We start from the raw sequence: 18,111 nt of genomic DNA, 5'->3' as shown, positions 1-18,111 counted from the left end.
GTACCAGCATAATGCAGTCCAAAATCTGAACACACTGTACTTGCTATCTTGGTGCACACACTGCTAACCACTTTACGCAGTTACACATACACATACACACACGTATGGTCAAAAAAAGATATCCATTCCACGCTTGCAGAATTTTCCATGACCTAACACATGGTTGTTTTACTGCACACGTCACAAACTGCCAAACTGTCATAAAGCTCCAACACAATATGCTTCACTGCTTTTACCATCAAAACACAAATCAGTCTTAAAACAACCATAAACTGTCCATATACTATTGTTTAACTGTTGCATGAACTTGAGTATATTCACAACATATTGCACGTACTACATATACTAAAAACACATTTAACACCAAATATTACTTTGTGAGTGGCTCTCACACCATCTGACAGTCTCTGGACTGAAATACAGCAGCCTGTGATGTGGCGTGTTTAAATACACCAGACTCCTCGGATAAATATTGAGATTTTAGACATTTCCATGCTAAATGTTGGAGATTAACGTGATTAATCATGATTCTTTTCAATTGATCAACGGGTTTGGTTTGATTCTTGTGTTGGACGTCTTCCTCATGTTTCTTCCAGTGACGGCACTCAGTAGACCAGGTACCAGGTGTTGCTAATAAAAAAGCAAAAAAAAAACAAACATGCTGTGCCAAGGCGAGTCGTGCTGGGACCATGTAGTGGAAAAGCGGCATAATGTCATCAAGGCATGATGTTGCAGTCAAAAAGTTCACAATGTTTTCTGTTTTGTCTCCACAGATGGCAGCCTTCAGAAAAACTCTGTATATGGCAATGACAATTGCTTGCCTTGCCTGCTCTGTTATTGCATTCTTGGTTTTTTTTGCGCCATCACCTCCTTTGTATCCATCTACGTCTACAGTAGCTGATGAAAAAAACTCTGACGGCACTGAAAAGCCCATCGTCCTGCTGTGGTTCTGGCCACTTGATGTGAGGTTTGATTTCAAAATCTGCTCAACCTACTTCAACATTAGTAGCTGCATACTGACTGATGATAGATCCATGTACAGCAAAGCAGAGGGAGTCATTATCTTCCATAAAAATGTTGCATGGGATTTAACAAACATGCCTCAGCTCCCACGTCCATCTTTTCAGAAATGGATTTGGTTCCACGTGGAATCGCCGACAAACACACTGAAGATACCAGGTTTGGAAAATCTGTTCAACTTAACACTGAGCTACAGACGAGACGCTGGCATTGTGGTGAGGAATGAGGTGACTGTCAAGAAAGAAGAGATGAAGGACATCTTTGTTCTGCCCAAGAAAAACAATCTGTTGTGTTGGATTGTCAGTAACAATGCTGCGAGCACTGGAACAAGTACAAGAGAGAAATATTACAATGAACTGTCCAAACATATAAAGATTGAACTGTTTGGTTCTGCACATACAGGGTGTCGGTTGAGCTATGAAGACTATTACCCAACCCTTGCTAGTTGTAAATTTTACCTCTCATTTGAGAACTCGCTCCACAAGGACTACTTTGTAGAAAAGGTAAACGGGCCCCTCGTTGCAGGGTCGGTCCCTGTAGTTATGGGTCCACCAAGAGAAAACTATGAGCAGTTTATTCCCAATGGCTCCTTCATTCACGTCAATGACTTCCCTGACGCAAAATCACTGGCAGAGTTTCTACAGCAGCTGGACAAGGATGATAAAGCATACATGGGTTATTTTGAGTGGAGAAAGTATTATAAAGTGGTGCCTCATCTTTTGTCAATGCAGAATGAATTCATTCATCCCATCTGCCTCGCCTGTGACCACATTTCAAAAGACAAGGAGTACCATGTAGTTAATGACCTTTATGAGTGGTACTTTACATGAAAACTACTGTGAAAACACTGCATTATTGGATATACTACACTTATCATACACACTGAGCCCACAGCAAAGTTTACAGAAGAAAGCACACGTAATTAGTACATTTCGTGACAAAATGTGATCATGTCTGCTCTTGGTGCCAGTGTCATCAGGTGCAGGACTTCAGCTGGTAATGCAAATTGATTTTTTTTTTTTTTTACAATGCTGTATTAAAAGTCAATGTCAATGTGTGTTGTGCCTAATAAAGAGATCAATGGTGTGTGCCTAATTAAGTCATGAAGGAAAGTTGTCCTAAAAAATGTGAGCAGTGTCAGTTGAATATTATGATTTATAGAGTTTTTGAGTTATAAACCTGATCCCCCCAATTGGGGGACCCAGAGAAGCACTCAGTTAATAATAATGGATTAATGCACAAAACATTAAATATTATAGTGATGTTGCACATCAAATTTAACAGAATGTAGGCTACAAGATTAATTTAAATGTGAAAAACACAGCTCAAATATATGGAGCCCTTCTGGTGACATGGGTGGAAAAAAAAAAAATTCCCTGGCCACAACTTGTTTAATGCGTGGGAACAAGATCCTATACGTGGCCACGACTTGTTTAATGCGTGGGAACGAGATCCTATACGTGGCCACGACTTGCTTAAATGTGTGGGAACGAGATGATTATTAGGTGGCCACGAAATGTTAGACATTTCATCAGTGAGACTGTTGACTTTCTGGCATCAGTAGCTTCAGCCGCAAACATGGACAAGTTTGATCTGATTTCATTTTTATTTTAATCTAGGGATGAATTATAATGATATCCTTAAGCATAGGCACTGATCCCATGGGTGCTCCGGTGCTCAAGCACCCACCGGGAGATAGCCATAAAAAAAACAAACAAAAAAACCTAAATAGATAAATAAAACGGCATCTTTAAAATGAACTGCACCTATCTGAAATCACATTATGCAATGAAAAGTATTACAGCTCTGTGCATGAGCATAGTCACGTCCCATCGTTGTGCGGGCATGATATGTGCATCAGTGCTTGTATAGCCGGTTCAGTGTCACAGCATCATGGACAGCGCTGTTTGTGTGTGTGTGTACAGGTGCAGCGCGATCGATAGACAGAGACCGTGTCACTCAGTTTAATCTTGTAAATAAAACTTTCGGCCCAAATTCAATTTTCTCTCTATTGATGTAAACGACGTGAAGCGAGGAGAGAGAGAGAGAGGGGCGGCGGTTCCTTCCGGACCCGGGACCTTCTCTCTCCCTCTGACCCGCCGGAATAGACCAGCACCCTCTCGGTGTTCCGAGTCCATCAAAATAGGCTATATAGCATGAATTAGAAAACAAAGAAATTCTTTGTAAAATCAGATGTTCAGAAGCAGTGAGCACGCCACCCCTACATAGCCAGAATTATATGATCTTCACCCCATCAACCTGGAAATTGAATCATCTCGTTCCCACGCATTTAAGCAAGTCGTGGCCACAGAATAGGATCTCGTTCCCACGCATTTATAAATTTGTGGCCAGGGAATTTTTTTCCCACCCATGTCACCAGAGGGGCTCCGTACAAATATACGACAGAATATTCGGGCCAAATTGAGAAGAAAAAAAAAAATCACAGACTTCGAGAATTAAGTTGTTAATTAAGGAGAATAAAGTAGTTAATTGACGAGAATAAAATAGTTATTTAACTAAATCCGTCAATGCCATATGGTGTTGGGGCCTCTGCAGGTGTACTGCCAGTGTCGGAGACACCGTGCTCGCCGGACCCCGACTCCTTCTAGATCCAAAATCTTAGGCTACATTTACATGATGACGATCTGAACAGAAGACGCAAAAGTGGTGTTGCGTCTTCACTTTTTATTCCGCGTTTAGACGAGCGTTTCCGGGAGGAAATCTGCATTTATACGGTGAAGTGTGTGGAATGCGATTGGGTATGCATGCCAGGCGGCTAGGTGGAGCTGTGATACACTATCACACAACACTGCCATGTATGAGCGCATGCACAGAATCTTCCTTCCTCTCATGTGAACGGGGCCTAAATTATCTGATTGGCCTGCTGATGTATCCACCGATAACCCTGCAGTCGACCAGTTCCAGCTATTTCCCCCTCCACAAAAGCAGCCATATTGCATATTCTTTTTAAAGTCCTGATACTTATGACAATGTGATGCCGATGTGCCAAACGATTAAGTATCTCCTTGTATGTGAAACCTATTCTAAAGTACAATGCTCCACGACCCTCATTTTAACAACTCTCCTCTTCTAAAACAACAGGTTAGAATGTAACGACTCTTAATTTACGAGAATAATCTTGTTAATTAACGACTTTAATCTTGTTAATAAACGACTTTAATCTTGTAAATAAAGACTTTATTCTCGAAGTCTGTGATTTTTTTTTTTCAATGTGGCCCTAATATTCCGTCGTACAAATAACAACTAAATGAATTACTACATATCAAACTCCGTACATATTTCTGGATCTAACGTTACGACACTTTATTCAGAACACATAACGGTTGAGCTACAAACATAGCATTCAGCTAAAGCAGAGACTCTGAGACAGGCTGATGGATAAACTACAAAGCACTCTGCAGTAAAGCACCACAGAGATAAAAGCCAAAGAATAAAGACAACAGAAATCGCTTCATCGAACGACTGGTGTAAACTTGCTCTTACCGCTGATTTTTCTCTGTCAAAAGTTGATATTACGCCGAAAACAACGGCTGGACAGACGGACTTCCTGTGTTACACTCAAATCATGCCGGGTGTCCATGTCCATGTCATTTGCCGGCGTTCTGCGGACTCTGATTGGCTGTAGCGTCAATCTAGTGGCTCTAATGATCCTCGACCAACCCCTTGCAGAGATACAGGCCTGCGTACTGGGACACAGCTCAGTCCTGCCATCTTGTGTTCGATTTTGTAATTGCAAATATATCGAAGTCTAATTGAAACTTTGAAACAAAGCCATCAACTGTTATATTGAACACTAATAGTGATATAAAAATGAAATGCGTAGTTTTATACATGAGAACATACAAATGGCACAGATGGTGCCAAAATGAGACCTTGCATGTACTTTCTGTACTAAAACCTTTGTGCTATGATTTGATAGAAGTTTAGAGCTGCAGCTGCATCGTTCCAAAGAGAGAATCATCCTGAAAGTGCTTGTTTTTTGTTTCATTTTTGTTATGTGCCATCTTCACCAGTAATACATTTACTGATGTTTACACATCTTAGCAAATCTCACACATGTTCCCTTTACTATGACACCCACAGTATTCAAATAAACCTTGTGGTTGCAGAGATTTCATTATGAGTGTCCAATTTTTGAGCAGAGACTTACAAAATAGGCTTTGGGTTTAAAGCAGGGGTGTCAAACTCAAATGACCTGCGGGCCAATGAGCGTCTTACCTGGTCAACAGGGGACAGTCTATAAGAAAAAAAGGGTGGGGGGGTGGGGGGAACTGTTTAGGCAATATGAGCTTAAAATCATAACGCAATATTTCCTCATGACATGGCTTTTAAGATATTCATGATGATATTTCACAGCATTCCAAAGTAAAAGTGCTTGTTTTGATATGGAATGAAAATAAAAAATAATAATAATAACAATAAAAGCATATCTATGATGCAAAATAAATCTATTACTGTCAAAAACAGAGAAATCAATCATAATAAATTAAGTAAATAATGATGCTGACAACTATCATTAAAACACCAACCAAAAAAAACAAAATAATAATAACTGTTCAGCTGCAGCTCGACTGTGGAAGTTTTATTTGTGTTTTTGTGGATGAAAGACTGTAGCCATGTGGCTACATAGAAACTTTTGGATGTGATGCTTCATGATGCTTCTTGGAACTGAATAGAATCTCTGACCCAATGGTTGTAATTTTATCGAATGATGAGACCAGTGATGATGCACAGCCCTACGCCACTAACACCACTTATTAATAATAATATTATTATTATTATTATTATTATTATTATTATTATTATTAATAATAATAATAACAATAATAATAATAATAATAATAGTTACACTTCTCTCAACTTTCCTTCATGACTTCATTAAGCACACACCACTGATCTCTTTATTAGGCACATCACACTGACATTGATCTCTTCCAATACAGCAATGTAAAAAAAAAAAATCCATTACCAGCTGCAGTCCTGCACCTGACGACATTGGCACCAAGAAGCAGACGCAATGACAATGTTGCCAAGTTATGTACTAGTTACATGTGCTTTCTTCTGTAAACGTTGCAGTGGACACAGTGTGTATGATAGGTGTAGTATATCCAATATTGCAGTGTTTTCACAGCAGTTTTCATGTAAAGTACCACTCATTAAGGTTATTAACTACATGGTACGCCTTGGATCTAACAGGATACAGGAGGATTTAATGTGAAATGTTTCTTTAAGTTTACAAAAGGTGCCTGGAGCTAATGTTCAAATTAATTATAAAAAAGATTTCCCAAGAACCCCATCATATAATGTGAATGCTGGACAGGCAAAGCTTTTATTTTAGGAAACAGGAAGTGATCTTAATATCATACTTTCACTTCTATCGTTCTCAGTTTGCTCACACCGTTTTTATTTATTAATAATCATATCATAGTGATCATATTGTGAATATGATCACGATAATTTGTCGTCTGTCATCTCAAAGTATGGGAAGGTTAATACAGCTTAACCAGATTTATATTTACAAAAGATTTAAATTTATAAATTAAAAAAAAACCCAAAACCATCACTCATAAAAACAATGTGTATCTTCTCCTCAAAACTGTCACTGATGTTAGCTGAGAAGGCACTCCACCACCATCACCCAGAATCAGGTGACAGTTCTGAGGAAGGCAGAAGATACACACCAAAACTGGTAAACAAGGTAAAAGAACACTTATTGTTGTCTAAAAAAATGAACCAATAAACTAGGTCCAATTAAGAGTTTGTTAAGAGTATTCAATCGACAACCAAGAACCCTGAGATATTCAGTGTCTTCACTGCCTAATAACTTCTAACAAAATGATGTCACAGCAGTTTTCATGTAAAGTACCACTCATAAAGGTCATTAACTACATGGTACTCCTTGTCTTTTGAAATGTGGTCACAGGCGAGACAGATGGGATGAATGAATTCATTCTGCATTGACAAAAGATGAGGCACCACTTTATAATACTTTCTCCACTCAAAATAACCCATGTATGCTTTATCATCCTTGTCCAGCTGCTGTAGAAACTCTGCCAGTGATTTTGCGTCAGGGAAGTCATTGATGTGAATGAAGGAGCCATTGGGAATAAACTGCTCATAGTTTTCTCTTGGTGGACCCATAACTACAGGGACCGACCCTGCAACTAGGGGCCCGTTTACCTTTTCTACAAAGTAGTCCTTGTGGAGCGAGTTCTCAAATGAGAGGTAAAACTTACAACTAGCAAGGGTTGGGTAATAGTCTTCATAGCTCAACCGACGCCCTGTATGTGCAGAACCAAACAATTCAATCTTTATATGTTTGGACAGTTCATTGTAATATTTCTCTCTTGTACTTGTTCCAGTGCTCGCAGCACTGTTACTGACAATCCAACACAACAGATTGTCTTTCTTGGGCAGAACAAAGACGTCCTTCATCTCTTCTTCCTTGATAGTCACCTCATTCCTCACCACAATGTCGGCGTCTCGTCTGTAGCTCAGTGTTAAGTTGAACAGGTTTTCCAAACCTGGTATCTTCAGTGTGTTTGTCGGAGATTCCACGTGAAACCAAATCCATTTCTGAAAAGATGGACGTGGGTCCTTGGGAATGTTATTCAAGTGCCAGTCGATATCTCTATGGAAGATAATGACTCCTTCTGCTCTGCTGTACATGGATCTATCATCAGTCAGTATGCAGCTACTAATGTTGAAGTAGGTTGAGCAGATTTTGAAATCAAACTTCACATCAAGAGGCCAGAACCACAGCAGGACGATGGGCTTTTCAGTGGGAACTGTGCCTTCAGAGGTTAGTTCATCAGCAAATGTAGACGTAGATGGACAAAAAGAAGACTGTGACTCAAAATATAGAAATAATGCAATAAAAAGGCAAGCAATTGCCATATACAGAGTTATTCTGAAGGCTGCCATCTGTGGAGACAAAAAGTAACAATTGTGAGCTTTTTGACCACAACATCATGCGATGATTTTTGCTTTTTCATTATCAATACCTGGTACCTGGTCCACTGATTGGTCATTGTGCCGTCACTGGAAGAGGAAGACATCCAACACAAGAATCAAACCGAACTGTTGATCAATTAAAAAGACTTAAAAAAAAATCATGATTACTTGCGTTAATCTCCAACATTTAGCATGGAAATGTCTAAAATCTCATTATTTTGAGATTTTCATTATTTCCATCTGACTGTGTCAGATGGAGTTCAACTGAAAACAACTGCTTTACAACTCACTAGTCACTCGTTCGCGTGTGTGTCGCGTATAAAACAAAGTCGCAGCAGTGTCATGCAGCCGTGCAGGGATGACTCCGTCCAGTTTGAGGAGGTGCAGTGCCATGCCGAGGCGAGGCGGGGCCATTTAGTGGAAAAGCAATTCAGGTTTCTCCACACATTTCAGAATTCGCATGATGCCAACATATGCATTCGGATGGCTTAGCTTGGCAAAATGTAAAAGAATAAAATACAGTTTTTCGTTTATATCTATAGTAGTAACGTTAATGTTACACATTCTTGCACATTCTATTAAGACAAGTATAAATACCAACCAAGTGGGTAGAATGCCTTATGAAAAATCAAACCATCTAATTTATGACACATTTAATTTAATGTTTAATAGTATGTGTGCATTATTCTTGCTCATTTACAAATCTCTGAATGGCCTTAGACCCAAATACTTTATTCATGACCTTTCACTAGTATAAACCCAGCTCACCTCTCAGACTTGTTGGTCTGCTCACTACTCCCAGAACAAAGCGTTGAGAAACAGCCTTTTTTTTTCTCTCCCTCAAACATACATGAGACTCTTTTAATTAAGGTCTTAAACGAGGTTGTATTTCAAATTTGAGTTGGACTGTTTTTGAAATGTTTTTGTTCAACAGTTAAAGTAAATAAATGAAGTTCAATAAATAATTGGGGCATTTTATTGATGAAGGACCCACACGTTGTTAGTTGGGCAATAACAATGTTGCAAAGCCAGTTGGTCTGAGAACGAGCACCATGGTTACTCAAGCTTAAGAGAACAAAGCATGGTCTTTGGCAAAAGCAAATATTTTCTATAGACCTTTCAAATCTTTTGTGGTAACAAATGTTCCATATGTGCTCTTTGTGAGTTTTAATCACAGAGAGTCTCTGACACTAAATCATGGCGTAGTATGAATCATTACATCATTTTAATTTAACACCTTGCATATTTGACTGCATACAATGTTGATGCTTGCATTATATTATCCTACCTCCGTTCAGAAAATATAAGGAGTGTCGTTAATGCAAACAGTGCCAAACCTATGTGCAGACATTTCTTTTGATAATAATACACGAGCATTTTACTGTGTTTAATGTCACGTTCGTTTAATGTAAAGAAGTTACTGTAATCAAGGTTCTGATGCCGTTGCTTACAGTTAACACTCTTCGATGAATGAGCTGAATAGGAAAAGGGTTCACTGAGCCAGTTGAAAACCAACTTTGTTGTACAGGTGATCCCCAACATGAGTTATAAGTGGTCACATGTCATACGGAACAGTGGGTGCAGCTTTATCATTAATCATTATTAAGGATTTCACCTCTTAACTTGAGAAATCTTATTCTCAGAAAGAAATAGAATTATCAGCACCACATGTAAAACAACAACTCTTAAACTCACCTTGACTTCTATGGGATGGCTGTATCTCTTTGCTGTGCTGGAAGGCTTCTGTTACATATGAACACCTGAACATCTGAACGACCTCGGATACAACAGGATTGCCCAGTCGCATTCTTGCTTACATGACTGGCATTTGCAGTTAGAACACACTTTGAGACACAACACATAATTGCTATTAAATGTTTTGCCTCTGATTATTAAAAAAAATATTATCACATTTGGGTTTTTTTTTTTACATCTATGGAGAGTTTTAAGTCTTAGTAGTTTCATGTATGTTTGATTATCCCTGCCCTCCTCGTGTCTTTGTTGCTGTCTCGGTTAACTTTGTTAAGTTTCTTCCTGCCCTTTTGTTGTTTGCTTGTGCTCTTCTTCTCTGCTCCCAGTGTTTTAGGCGTTTGAGTTTTTCTCTTTGTCTTCCCCTCCTTGTTTGGACTGTTTTTGCCTTTTTTTGGGTTTTGATTTATTCAAGAATGAATGTAATGTCTGCCCTTCACTCCACTAGCATGTTTATTCACTAGTTCAACATCAGAGAGATGCAGTCTTACCCTGTTGTCTCTCATCTGCAGAACATGTGGAGCAAAGTTGCTAAGATCTATAAAATAAGATTTTCACTCAGAGTTAGGGGACACAGTCACTTGGAGACTGATGGCAGTGTCCATTTAATAATCACAATGAACTCACAACATTTGCCTCCTTCAGGTAAACACTGGACTTGCTTGAGTTAAACTAAAGACGTTTCACACTTCTGGCTTTTTCAGTTCTGACTAAGTGGTGGAAAAATCCAGGTATGGTGACAGGTTTCCTGTCGGCTGGAAACCTGTGAAGAGAGTCGTTGAGTTAGACCAGTGGTGTCAAAGTCATTATAATTCAGGGGCGACAAACAGAGCAATTTGAAATCAAGGCGGCTAGTTCCAGTAAAGCAATAGCATAGCATAATAATCTATTAACAACAACAAATTCCATTTCCATTTTTTGTTTGTAATTTAATAAAATATCCTTTTACAAAACATATTATGACCAGCCTGAATTATTATTAGCCTGGTTTTCTCCAACAATAGCGTGTAGTGTGATGTGATTTGTACCAGACATACATTGGATTGTGAGCAGATTATCACAGACATTAGCAAATCCAAAGGCAGAACATTTAATCGCCACTAAACATGTCTTAAGATACTTAAAAGGTACTTGAGAACATGAGTTGAGTTTTCAGAAGAGTGAGGAGGATTTGGGGCTGAGAGCATTAGACAGACAGACAGACAGACAGATAGATAGGTAGATGGACAGACGGACGGACAAACAGACAGACAGACAGACAGCTAGATTGGCAGATACCATGTGGTTGAGGAATGCTGTGGGCCAACATCGCTGCTGTGAGGTACAGGTGCATCACTGCAAGTTTGTCGGTGTTTCTCTGTGTCCGGGGGACTGATTAGATGAAATGGGAAGAACAGGTAAAAGAGCACTAGTCGAGTCTTGAAAAGCGAGGCGAATCATACGGATGAAATACTGTAGATGACTAAAGTGAAAAAAATAATAATACAAATAAATAAATAATATGATGCATTGCCCTCTATTGATTGGATTATTTGTGACTTTTGGGAAGTTGAATATGCCAGGCAACAAGTCGAGAATGTCACGCGCGACGGAACATCATAGACACATAAATAAACACACATGGAGTCGGAGTTGACTGTCTAGAGTGCTATCGGATGCTGAAACATGTTTTCTTTGTCAAAATGTCATAATAAAAAAAAAAGAGGAAACGAAATGTATGATGATAATGGGGCGGGACTAGTTAAGCTTTGCTTCTCCCGCATTCCCTTTCGGTTATGTATATTGTGTGAACTGCACTGTTATGTGATGAGTGATCTAAATGTCATGACCGAAATAAATAAATAAATAAATAAATAAATAAATAAATTTAAAGTGTTTGTATTTCTTTAATTGATTTTTTAAAATTGATTTTGTTTCAATTTCCAATGTATTTACTTGCTTCTGTAAAGCACTATCAATTGCCTTGTGTACAAATAAACGTGCTTGTCTTGCGCGCACCACCCACATTATGTAACCAGAGAAACTTTGTCTTGACTGATGAACAGAGGAACTTCTTTGTTTGCCTCAGTTCTTCACCGAGACCCATCTTAGACAAACTTAACTAAGTAAATACTCATTGAAAGATTCATTTTCACATTCATATTTATTCATATGAGTGTAAAGAAAATATACTGCCAGTACACAAGTCTTGAAATGTAGAGCCAGAAGAGTAAGATAGTTCATTTGTTTTTATTCCAAGAAAGAGAGAAAGTGATTATGGCAACCTATTAATGGCAACTCCAATGGGAAATATATCTTCAACAAGCAGGTGGTATTTTTCATTACAGTCAGACTGGCTTAGCTGATGATGAGTGTTATTTAAATGGTTGATGACATTTTCCTATTCAAACATACTAATATGTACATCAATAATGCATCAATGTAGTTTGTATACACAAAATGCCTCTCTGCAGCAGGACCACCACAGACTCCAGTGTCACTGGGACACCCACTTGTACAGATCCCGAACCACTCTATATTCATTGCTGAAGCCAATATGACGACAGGCCTGACAGACAGCAAGTGTAAACTTATGCTGCTCATCAGTAAAATGACGCCTGAGAGTATAGAACCGGTGCCAAGTAAAGTACTTTTCATAAGCCTCTTTATCGTCGTCCAATTTGAGGAGGAATTCAGCCAGAGCAAAAGCATCAGGAAAGTCTTTTACGTGTATGAAGGAAGTACCAGGGACAAATTTCTCATAGTTCTTTCTCGGTGGGCCCAGAACTATTGGTACAGTTCCAACAGCGAGCGGACCATAGAATGTTTCTGTGATGTAATCTCTGTGATTTGATTCCTCAAAAGAAAGAAAGAACTTGCAGGTACTAATAGTTTGAAAATAGTTTTCTCCCTTCACGTTGTCAGCTGAGATGTCAAACACATCCACCTTTATGTGTTTTATAACCTCGTTGTAGTAGTTGTAACGCTCCGCAGACGTTGTGTTGAGGTCATGGCTGTTAACAATCCAACAAAGCACTCGTTCTTTCTTTGGTGGAACAAAATCTGGGCCTGGGTTCTTCTTGACAGTTAGGTGCCAGCGAACAGGAATGTCTGCATCCTTCCTGTAGCTCGAGGTTAAATTAAAAAGGGCTTCGATGCCAGCGATCTTGCGCGTGTTTGGGGGCGTGTCCATGCTCAACCAGATCCACCTTTGAAATTTGGGTCTTGGTGTGGTGGGAAGGTTGGACAGGTCATCTTTGATATCATTGTGATGTATCAGAACTGCATGAGCTTTGGAGTATAAAGATCTATCATCTGTGAGTTCACAGTGATCCATTTCTAAAACATTCTTACAGTCCTTCATATCAAACTTTTTGCTTTCAGGCCAAAACCACAGCAGCACAAGAGGCTTTTTGGTCTTTGACCGATTTGTGGCCACTGACTGTTTTTGAACAGCAGCTGGTTTGGGGGCAGGATGACATTTTGGAAGTGGAAAAGATCTGTAGTACATTGTAAATAGGATGATGACTCCAGCCAGCAGCACGACCACGATGGACAGGGGTCGCAAAGTGGAACTTGGAGTGGAAGCCATCCTAAATCTGCAAAGAAAGAAGAAGTCCTTACTACTGGCAACACATTTCCTCATGGTATAAATGGCACAAAGGTTGTAACACAGTTAATGTCAACGGACTGTTAAAAGTTACAGTGTAATTAATGCTGCATTCAACCAAATGGATAGTCATTATGAGGAGTTTGGACCACTTAAAGAGGACTGCAGTGGCAAACGTACACTTAATTCCAAAGCCACCAGTTATGTGAGGTTTTTTTTCCACATTTATTTCCACTTGCAGTACATCCAAGTTACATTTCCTTCCACATGCGTCTAAGCTGCTCAACAACACTTAGAAATATTCCCTAGATGTTCCAGGTCATTCCAGTAACAAAAGGTAACCTAACACCAAAAAACCAAAGGGTTCTGACATTAACATGTCCATGGTACCTTTTATCTAAATAATATCAAAGGTCCACAAAGTTATATTCCTTTATTCCTGACTATTTAAACAAAGGCTAACTGTTTACTACTTTACATGTTCAGCGATCATTTAAACTAACACTAATCTAAATTAACTCAATACCCTGTTACTTTTTCTGTGGTTGTTAACGATCACTGTGGAAACTATACAAATGAATGTCAGTGTCATTCATGTCCTTGTTTCATGTCGCCTTGTCTGTCCACTCCCCATCCCCCTGTCACATCGTCAGAAAATCAATCAATCAATAAATAAATATGAATACAAATAAGAATGGTCCACAAAGTGCAGTGCAGTAATTAAAAGCATGATTTAACTTTACAAAAGTGAATTATTTTCTCACCGTTGTATAAACTGTGCCTCTTCTGTGACTGTGAGCACAACTTTGAGGAAGAAGACACACACACACGCACGCACACATCTGAGTAAAACTGAGTAATATTTGCCATAGAATTCGTGGATGAATCAGATCAAATGGATCGGCTTACCTGCTCCTCACTGACACGTCCGTGTTGTGTTCGGCGGAATCAGGAAGTCAACAAGACTAACCAGCACGTAAAGAAGTGGTGGAAAAGTCTGAGCATAGGACGGGTTTGAGCATTTATCAGGACCTTTAGTACAACCCTGTACTTATAATAGTTTGTTGCCTGCGTCGTGTCTCTGGCAACAGACTAATCAATCCTGGTGTAGCCTTGAAGTCCAGCGGTACAACGCCGCACCCACAGTGTGCAGCCACTGGAATTTAACCACAGTTTTGTGACACGGGGACGTGGGACAGACACGCAGGTGTATGCAAAATGAGTTCCAGGGCCGGTCCAAGCCTTTATGGGGGCCTAAGCAGAGTTCTAGGTGGCCCCCTTTGCCAAATCTCCAACACCCAACTACTGTCAAAGGGTGGGTTTCAATCAGTTTTTTGTTTGAACCACTTAACAATAAAAAATAACGTTAATATTATACATTGTTTTTGTGTGTTTTTTTGGCATTTTTTAAAAAATATTGCAATTTGCAGTATATTTTATGCTGAAGTTTGATCATTTTTATAATGTAGATGTATGAAGACAGTGAACAGAAGAAACTGATTGAACTAGTTTACTAATGTGTTATGTACAATTTACCTGATGTAATATTGTAATTGTAATATTATCTCTTGTGATACATGTCAAGCTCTGTTGGGGCATTAAGGCCACAGTGGCCCTAAGCAGCCACATTTATGTGTGAATGTGTGTGCATGTGTAGGTTTTTAACTGATCAACGATCAGAGAGTAAAAGCAGTTGCAACAGGACACAGAATTATTCAGAGGTGTTAAGATCTGCTGTTTCAGATTTTATATTTGTAGATGTTTTTTTAACCTAATTTTTAAACATAAAGCAGGAAAACTGACAACTGATGACACACCAGATTAAAGTTTCTGTGTGTGAGCGTTTTTGGTTATTTTATGTTATTGTTCTGACATTATTTGTATCAGACCTGACTCGTGTGTATGTAACAGAGTTAGAAATGACCTGTATTATGAATTCAAAAAGGCCTGCATCTGAGAATGAGAACTTAGTGATACAGTGGATGAACATGACCTACGGGAACTGAAAAACACTAGACCCATGTGAAAGAAATTCTTGAGTCATCAGTGTTGAGTAATTCATATCTTTACTGCATGCATGGATTTTTGCATGGAGTAGAGACACTGTCACCAAGGACGGTCTAAAATGGTCTCTCCCCTTCCTCCAAAAAGCTTCACCATTTACACAGAAACTACGGAGTCCCTAAAGGGACATCGAAAAAAAACCAGGAAAACAATACAACACTATTTTCTCAGCAGTGGCTGAACTGTTTGTTCTGAAACTTTAGGGTTTCATAAACGAGGTAATGACGCAGATAAACACACAAACGCAGCGTTAATTGGAGCTTCCGGTCTATGTGGGCTTTAATGTAAACGTTTCGACCCAACAGTTTGAAAGTTTGTATATTATTAATGTTTTATTTATTTTGACTTTGAATGTCAGCTGAGATTGGCACGCACCAGAAACGTTTAGTTTTTTTTTTTTTCGATGTCCCTTTAGGGGCTCCGTAAGAAACATCACAGTTACAAACAGAACAAACACCACACCTAATGTTTATGACCCCAGTAAATGTCATCTGATGTTTTACAAGATGCCATCATGTGCAACCCTCACGTTGACCTTTCCCGTTGACCTTTCCCTATCATATAATCCCCCAGCATTCATTCACAGCTTGACTGTTAGTTAACTTTTGTCTTAGAACATTACAGGAAACAAGAAGAAAACTAGTTATTTCCCACATTTCCTCCCTTTTGACACAAAGTGTCAACATATTTTTGGGAAATCACATGGTCGCATCAACCATCTCTTTTTATGACTATTAGAATATCATAATATAACAAGAGAAAAATAAAACAACACCAAAAAAAACGACCTCCTTTTGGACATATTCAACTGTAAATTACAATTTTATGTATCTTAACTTTACAAATAGGGCCACACGGCGATGTAGTGGTTAGCACTCACGCCTTGCAGCGAGAAGACCCGGGTTCGAGCCCCGGTTGGAACAAGGGCCTTTCTGCATGGAGTTTGCATGTTCTCCCCGTGTGTGCGTGGGTTCTCTCCGGGTTCTCCCGCTTCCTCCCACAGTCCAAAAACATGCAATGTGGGGATTAGGTGAATTGGACACTCTAAATTGACCATAGGAGTGAGTGTGAGAGTGAATGGTTGTTTGTCTCTAGCTGTGTGTGGCCCTGCGATGGACTGGCGAACTGTCCAGGGTGTACCCCGCCTATCGCCCGATGTAGCTGAGATTGGCACAGCACCGCCCGCGACCCTCTGGTGAAGGATAAAGCGGTTGGATGATGACTGATGATGACTTTACAAATAACCGTAATAAATGTCAACACCATCATAAACACCTAGAAGCAGATCACCATTTCCAAATTAGTACATTTGACGCACATTAACACACTCAGGTTGCGAGGTTCAGTTGTAACATAGACAAGTGTGTTTGATTGCCAACACACTTTGGACAACTTTCAGCACAAATGCATATTCAATACACTCTTTGCATTACACACAGTACAATTTTACAACAACACTTATACCCCAATTACTATTTTTTATTTAATTAATATGTTAATATATTAGTACTGTTGTTTTTATTTTATTATTGTTGTTATTTCTGAACATTTTAATCAAGCCGCCAATCTATTATATAAAATAGATAACATTTTCACTGATGACATTGGAAAACAACATGTTTCCATTTTTAATATTTATTATCTTCATCTTTAATGTCTATGCTGCTATAACAATGTCAATTTCCCCACAGCGGAACAAATAAAGGACTATCTTATCTCTTATAAAGCAAAGGTGGTGCTTTAATGACACAGCTGCACTTTGTGGAAGTGCTTTTATTTTATACCATGAGTGCTGAGTGTATATTACAGAACTACTCAAAAACCACAATAGAAATAAATACAGGGACATACATTTCTAGCTAATATTTTTGAATGATTAAATCGATATTTTATTTGCTTCTTAAAAAGTGTTGTTTTCTTCGTGGAAAGGGTTGTTTGAAAATATTGACACAAATCTAATTCCATATAATTTTAGCCTCAAAGATTTACACATTTCTGGGAGCCAAGCGACAGTATTGTCACATTTAGTTGGAAAACAAGAACAGTATTATTTATTTATTTATTTATATGTTTATTTCGGCCATGTCAGTTAGATCAATCGTCATCACACATCATCTTAGTGTAGTTCACACAATACACATAACCGAAAGGGAAAAGCGTGTTTCAGCAGCAGGGAGGACTCAGAGATGCAGTCTAGCTCTAGACAGTCAATCAGACTCCGTGTATGTCTGTACGTGTGTCCATATTATTCCGTCGTGAGTGACAGTCTTGACTTGTTGCCTGGCATGTTACAACTACCCAAAGTTACAAAGTGGTCCACTCAATAGAGGTCAATTCATCAGGTTAACTATTAACTTGGATGGTGTGAGAACCCGTTTCGTTGTTTTTTTGTTTTTGTATTTTTTTCCCTTTTAAGGAAGGAGTTAGAAGGATCAAAGGTAGAAAATCTATCTACCTTTGACCTACACGCCAGCCGGCCCACTCCACTCTCCACTTCCTGCCTCTTCACTGAGAGGATCGCAGAGGCATTCACCGAACGAGCTCCCCATGGCCATCCGGAGAGCAGAAAGCCTCCACATCTTCCGCCGCCGACTAAGACAACGACTACGACGACAAAAAAAAAAGGCAAGCGCTTACTTGTACATCGCACTTATGACTAGCACTTTATAGTTTGGCTTATTTGAAGCAATTCCTTACTTCTATCTCCTGTTTGT

The 18,111-nt window shown here is 39.1% G+C and overlaps 2 protein-coding genes and 1 long non-coding RNA gene across 4 annotated transcripts; all 3 read right to left on the bottom strand.

The window, feature by feature from the left end:
- Positions 1-463: 463 nt before the first annotated feature.
- LOC122786692 lies at positions 464-4,616 on the bottom strand. Its single transcript, XR_006362474.1, has 3 exons — positions 4,525-4,616; positions 1,479-1,667; positions 464-1,341 (listed from the first exon to the last, which is right to left on the bottom strand). It is a non-coding gene; the product is annotated as an uncharacterized LOC122786692 (long non-coding RNA).
- A 1,724-nt stretch (positions 4,617-6,340) lies between these two features.
- Positions 6,341-8,060, bottom strand: LOC122786691 (4-galactosyl-N-acetylglucosaminide 3-alpha-L-fucosyltransferase 9-like). The gene is made up of 2 exons (XM_044053157.1): positions 8,046-8,060; positions 6,341-7,965 (listed from the first exon to the last, which is right to left on the bottom strand). Exon 2 carries the CDS (start codon positions 7,963-7,965, stop codon positions 6,895-6,897), a length of 1,071 nt encoding a protein of 356 aa, XP_043909092.1. The 5' UTR covers positions 8,046-8,060; the 3' UTR covers positions 6,341-6,894.
- A 3,808-nt stretch (positions 8,061-11,868) lies between these two features.
- Positions 11,869-14,498, bottom strand: LOC122786687 (4-galactosyl-N-acetylglucosaminide 3-alpha-L-fucosyltransferase 9-like). 2 transcript variants are annotated; one of them, XM_044053151.1, is made up of 3 exons: positions 14,243-14,498; positions 14,098-14,137; positions 11,869-13,322 (listed from the first exon to the last, which is right to left on the bottom strand). In XM_044053151.1, the coding sequence occupies exon 3, from the start codon at positions 13,313-13,315 to the stop codon at positions 12,221-12,223; it is 1,095 nt and encodes a 364-aa protein (XP_043909086.1). In that variant the 5' UTR covers positions 13,316-13,322; positions 14,098-14,137; positions 14,243-14,498; the 3' UTR covers positions 11,869-12,220. The 2 variants fall into 2 exon arrangements, with proteins under 2 accessions (XP_043909086.1, XP_043909087.1); XM_044053152.1 differs by lacking the exon at positions 14,098-14,137.
- Between the last annotated feature and the right edge of the window lie 3,613 nt (positions 14,499-18,111).

Source organism: Solea senegalensis, linkage group LG20 (genome assembly GCF_019176455.1).
Source record: "Solea senegalensis isolate Sse05_10M linkage group LG20, IFAPA_SoseM_1, whole genome shotgun sequence".
Taxonomy (NCBI): Eukaryota; Metazoa; Chordata; class Actinopteri; order Pleuronectiformes; family Soleidae; genus Solea; species Solea senegalensis.
The sequence above is the reverse complement of the archived record's forward strand: the minus strand, read 5'-3'. Positions and strand labels throughout refer to the sequence as shown.

Excerpts from the sequence above, each read along its gene's own strand:
- LOC122786691 (XM_044053157.1), bottom strand. The coding sequence starts at position 7,965 with ATGGCAGCCTTCAGAATAACTCTGTATATGGCAATTGCTTGCCTTTTT.
- LOC122786687 (XM_044053151.1), bottom strand. The coding sequence starts at position 13,315 with ATGGCTTCCACTCCAAGTTCCACTTTGCGACCCCTGTCCATCGTGGTC.